The sequence below is a fragment of the Oncorhynchus tshawytscha genome, linkage group LG06, assembly GCF_018296145.1.
Source record: "Oncorhynchus tshawytscha isolate Ot180627B linkage group LG06, Otsh_v2.0, whole genome shotgun sequence".
Lineage (NCBI taxonomy): Eukaryota > Metazoa > Chordata > Actinopteri > Salmoniformes > Salmonidae > Oncorhynchus > Oncorhynchus tshawytscha.
In genome coordinates, this window is record NC_056434.1 from 61,829,641 (window position 1) to 61,834,694 (window position 5,054).

General features: G+C 41.9%; 1 protein-coding gene across 2 annotated transcripts in view; it reads right to left on the reverse strand.

Annotated features, from left to right (window-relative positions):
• LOC112252834 (TATA-binding protein-associated factor 172-like) overlaps positions 1-4,918 on the reverse strand; it is a 69,637-nt gene extending 64,719 nt beyond the window's left edge. Inside the window, exons 1-5 of one of the 2 annotated variants that reach the window (XM_024424487.2) lie at positions 4,494-4,918; positions 3,877-3,932; positions 1,835-1,958; positions 1,120-1,234; positions 370-513 (exon numbers count right to left, since the gene is read on the reverse strand). In XM_024424487.2, coding sequence (XP_024280255.2) covers positions 370-513; positions 1,120-1,234; positions 1,835-1,958; positions 3,877-3,896 — 403 coding nt within the window. In that variant the 5' untranslated portion in view covers positions 3,897-3,932; positions 4,494-4,918. The remainder of the gene's footprint in view (positions 1-369; positions 514-1,119; positions 1,235-1,834; positions 1,959-3,876; positions 3,933-4,493) is intronic. The other variant, XM_042323480.1, reaches the window with a different exon arrangement.
• Positions 4,919-5,054: the final 136 nt, after the last annotated feature.

A 5,054-nucleotide genomic window follows, 5' to 3' on the forward strand; every position in this document is an offset into this window, starting at 1 on the left:
AGCCATGTGGTCACATATCGGAGTCTCCCATAACATTCCTCCTAACTGGATAATAACAGACACACAAAACTATTAGGAGCCTCACTGAGCACAGGTGTTCATAGTACGAGTTGAGTTAAAAAGCAGATGGGGAAACATGGTTTCAGGGAGTGGGTAGACACATGGTGGCTTGGTGGGGTGGAGTCCTACTTTGTTATATTTTCCTGTTTATACTGAATGTATTACTTAAACTTTAAAATATGATCAAATACTCAATACTTTGTAGTTATGTACCTTTAGTAATATTTTTATTTTTTTCTTCTGAGTGGCAGCCCACATGTGCAATGTATGAAATATGACATGATAATACTGATGAGAAAAAATGCATACCAGACTTGTCATCCTGGACCTCAAACTCCGCACCGGCGGAACCAAGCAGAGAAGCACCATGTTTGAGCAGGCGGGAAATGTCAAAGCGGTAGAAACTCAAACGGTCAGAGGAGGAGTCTTCTGGGGAGAAGTCTGCACACGACTCTGGAAGAGAGACCCGCATTCCATTTGACATTTTAGTCATTTAGCAGATGCTCTTATGCAGAGAGACTTAGTTGTGCATTAATAAGACAGCTAGGCAGGAAGGACAACCAAAGGCACAGGAAGTACATTTTTTACCCCAATATCAGTAGTCAGAGCTAGAAAAAGGGGGGTCAAGAAGAGGAAAAACCTGCACACTTCACTTGCGAGTATCACTTGTTTATTTAAGCTTACATATCAGTCCCACCACCTTCGTCAGGGATTTTTTATAGTACAAAAGTTAGGAAGTGTGCACCTTGAGTGCTGATGAAATGTCAAGTGTTTAATTTCGATGTGTGAGCCAGAACCGTTTTTTATTTATGTGCCTGCCCACACCTATACACGCAAGTGCCTCATCACCTCCTGTCAACGGTTACTTAAGAGCAGTAGAGATGCAGCGCTAACATCTCAGTTGTATTACAACACCCATTCCTGGCCGTTTCAAAGGTTATTTAAATGATAAGCCCTTTGTGTAATGGAACGTTATGGCATTATTTGTTCCCTGCTGTAAGGATAAACAAAATACAGGCAATTGGCTGTGACTAACGTGGCAGGTCGAGGTTGGTTCACCTTCTTTGGGCTTGGGTGACGGGTTCCACTCTGGGATATTCTTCACAATGGCCTCCACTGCCTGACCTGCAGCGATACGAGTGTCCCAGTTTGGACTTCTCAGGTATGTCAACACCTGTAGGTTATGGGTAAATGAGAAAACAGACTCATAGGATGGAACACATCTCATTCAAACAGGTTTCAGGTCCCATGTGGCTCAGTTGGCAGAGCATGGTGCTTAAAACGCAATGGTTGTGGGTTCTATTGTCAAGGAGAACCAATATGACAAAAGTATGAACTCACTAACTGTAAGTCGCTCTGGATAAGTGTCTGCTAAATGACTAAAATGTAAAGCAGGTCAAACAGTCCACTTGTTTAATAATCACTTCAACATTCCCTGAGGCAAGAAAGACAATGGGCTATGCAACAGTCTGACCTTTACGGGACGCCAGTTAGATTTTTCCAGACGGGGGGGGGTTGCGAATCTGTATGGGTGGTTAAAGTATGGATGTCCTTTTGGTAGCACTGCAGGCAGATGTGTGGGGAGCTGAAATCAATGTGGAATCCCTGGATTGTTTTCATTAGCCCACATTGTAGCAAAATATTTTTTTATTTTCAATTAAGTTCAAGTAGTCTTTCACCGTTTCAGTCTTTTCCTTATAGTGCCTAATGAATACAACCCTGATGTAGATAGAAACCTGGCTGTGGCACTGATGAGGACAAGCCCAGCACCCACCTTCGACAAAAGGTTGTTGAGCTCATGCGGGTGGAGTTTGACCACATCTCCCAGCTGTATGGCAGCAGCCTTCCTCGTCACCGGTGTAGTTCCAGTGTCAAGCAGGATGAACAGACGATCAAGCCTGGAGAATGAGAGGGAGAGAAAACAAGTAGATCAGAAAATAAGCTTACGCATGCATTGGAAGTTGGAAGCATGCATGCATTGGAAGTTGCATTCATTTTTTCATTTCCAAATGTAACAAAAGGATATCAACTCCATGGAGGGTTGTAAAACTCCAGTGTTTTACAGGATGTGGGACAATTGCGACCTGGCCAAGATAAAGCAAAGCAGTTCGACTGATACAACGACACAGAGTTACACATGGAGTAAAACAAACATACAGTCAATAATACAGTATAAACAAGTCTATATACAACGTGAGCAAATGAGGTGAGAAGGGAGGTAAAGGCAAAAGAGGCCATGGTGGCAAAGTAAATACAATATAGCAAGTAAAACACTGGAATGGTAGTTTTGCAATGGAAGAATGTGCAAAGTAGAAATAAAATGGGGTGCAAAGGAGCAAAATAAATAAATTAAAATGAAATACAGTTGGGAAAGAGGTAGTTGTTTGGGCTAAATTATAGGTGGGCTATGTACAGGTGCAGTAATCTGTGAGCTGCTCTGACAGTTGGTGCTTAAAGCTAGTGAGGGAGATAAGTGTTTCCAGTTTCAGAGATTTTTGTAGTTCGTTCCAGTCATTGGCAGCAGAGAACTGGAAGGAGAGGCGGCCAAAGAAAGAATTGGTTTTGGGGGTGACTAGAGATACCTGCTGGAGCGTGTGCTACAGGTGGGAGATGCTATGGTGACCAGCGAGCTGAGATAAGGGGGACTTTACCTAGCAGGGTCTTGTAGATGACATGGAGCCAGTGGGTTTGGCGACGAGTATGAAGCGAGGGCCAGCCAACGAGAGCGTACAGGTCGCAATGGTCGGTAGTATATGGGGCTTTGGTGACAAAACGGATTGCACTGTGATAGACTGCATCCAATTTGTTGAGTAGGGTATTGGAGGCTATTTTGTAAATGACATCGCCAAAGTCGAGGATTGGTAGGATGGTCAGTTTTACAAGGGTATGTTTGGCAGCATGAGTGAAGGATGCTTTCTTGCGAAATAGGAAGCCAATTCTAGATTTAACTTTGGATTGGAGATGTTTGATATGGGTCTGGAAGGAGAGTTTACAGTCTAACCAGACACCTAAGTATTTGTCCACGTATTCTAAGTCAGAACCAACTTCTGCTTTGTGAAATAAGATATATATAACAGATGTGAAACAGCTAGCTAGTTGCGGTGGTGCGCACTAAATAGCGTTTCAATCGGTGACGTCACTTGCTCTGAGACCTTGAAGTAGTAGTTCCCCTTGCTCTGCAAGGGCCGCGGCTTTTGTGGAGCGATGGGTAACGATGCTTCGTGGTTGACTGTTGATGTGTGCAGAGGGTCCCTGGTTCGAGCCCGGGTATGGGCGAGGGGACGGTTTAAAGTTATACTGTTACACATACACTTCAGTTTTGCAGATTGCAGTGTACATGGCACTAGGGAGGGCACTTCAAATCCAAACCATTAAATGAGTTATGACAATCATTCAAACATGGTAGTAATATGCACAGTATACTCTGTGTGATAGGAGCTTTGAACAAATCTCTGCTAAAAATAAAAGAGTGCCATTAAAAAATGGCGATGCTGTTCAGTATGGCAAAATGCCCATCCCACTCAATGTAAAACAAATCCAACAATCTCTAGGCTACAGATTAATACAGTTGTGGTTAAACAATGATACGGAATAGTTTAGGCAGGGGCAGAAAAAGTATTTTCCCATTTGAGCATTCAATGCAAATGATCAGGGTGGAGCATTTTGGATCTGTTATTCATTGTACTAGTAACTAGGTAATTTTATATTAAAAGGAGGATGTTCAGCCAATTTATGAATTTATAATTCTAATGATATGCACATTGTATAATCAAGCTGCTGGAGGGTAACTGTCAATAGATCACATAAAACCTTCACCTGATTTCTAGCCTATGCATTAGTTGAAGGCTTCAAATAGGCATCCTCTTGCGAGCCTGACGAGACAAACTCAGACACACGATTGCCCATTATATTTTTTTAGCAAACTAAATTTACAAGATATGACAAGGGAAACCAACCACAGTACAATAACCATACGTTTGGGAGCCTAATCTCGTCAAAATAAATCTCTGGATGAAACGCAAGAGCGATAATCTCATTTGCAACATGACAGAGTGGCACATTTGCAACCAGATTGCACATCAATTAACGGTTAGCTAAAAGTAACATGTCTCGTTAAACATATTGGCAAGATCAATTGTATGCTATGCAGGTCTGCTAGTAAGTAACGTTAGGATTTTTTTTTAAGTACATAATGTTAGCTAATTGGCAATAGCTGTTGTGTAGATGCTAGCTAGCTACATACTTCAGTAAAACTGTCTGGCTAATTGAAAAAGCTAGCTAACGTTAATTTAAATAGAGCTAACGTTAACTAGTCAACACCACCGTGAATGATGATGCCATTGCCTGTTCATGCTAATTAACTAGTACCTAACTATTTGCTAATCTTGGATAAGAATAGCTAACGTTAGTTGGCTACCTAGGGAATACCTTACCTTGACACGGCCATGACGATTAATTGAACGCGTAAATGTGCTCTTTGGTGATCCGCATTTAACAGATGCTATCGCTTATTTTTTTTAAAGTTATCCTCTTTACTTGACGCCAATCCAATGCGATAGCTAGCTAGCCTAGCAAAGGAGGCCCCTGGTGCGTCTCTCTTCAGTCACACAGCTCACCACCCGAAACCTGTCGAAATGAGTTCAACAAATCATGGCTTCAAAGTTGGTCCCTCTTGTCTCTTCGATAACTTCTTCGTCAGTTAATTGCCATGCATTAAACGTATATCGCCTTAAACCTTGTATTAACCTTCAGCACTACTCCCAGATAAGTACTTTAACCTAATACGATGTAAAGAGTAATTTTGTTGTCCTCTAAAGGGAACACAGGCGGCTGATTTTATATGAGGAGCCATCTTGCATTTATTCCTTCCTCCATAGCAGACGCCGGCTGATTGGTTAGATGCCATTTCAGCGACCAATCAAAAATAACATTGAAAAGGAAGGTACGAAGATGAAAAAAAATCCTGCAGGAAATACTTTCCCCCTTTCTTTTGA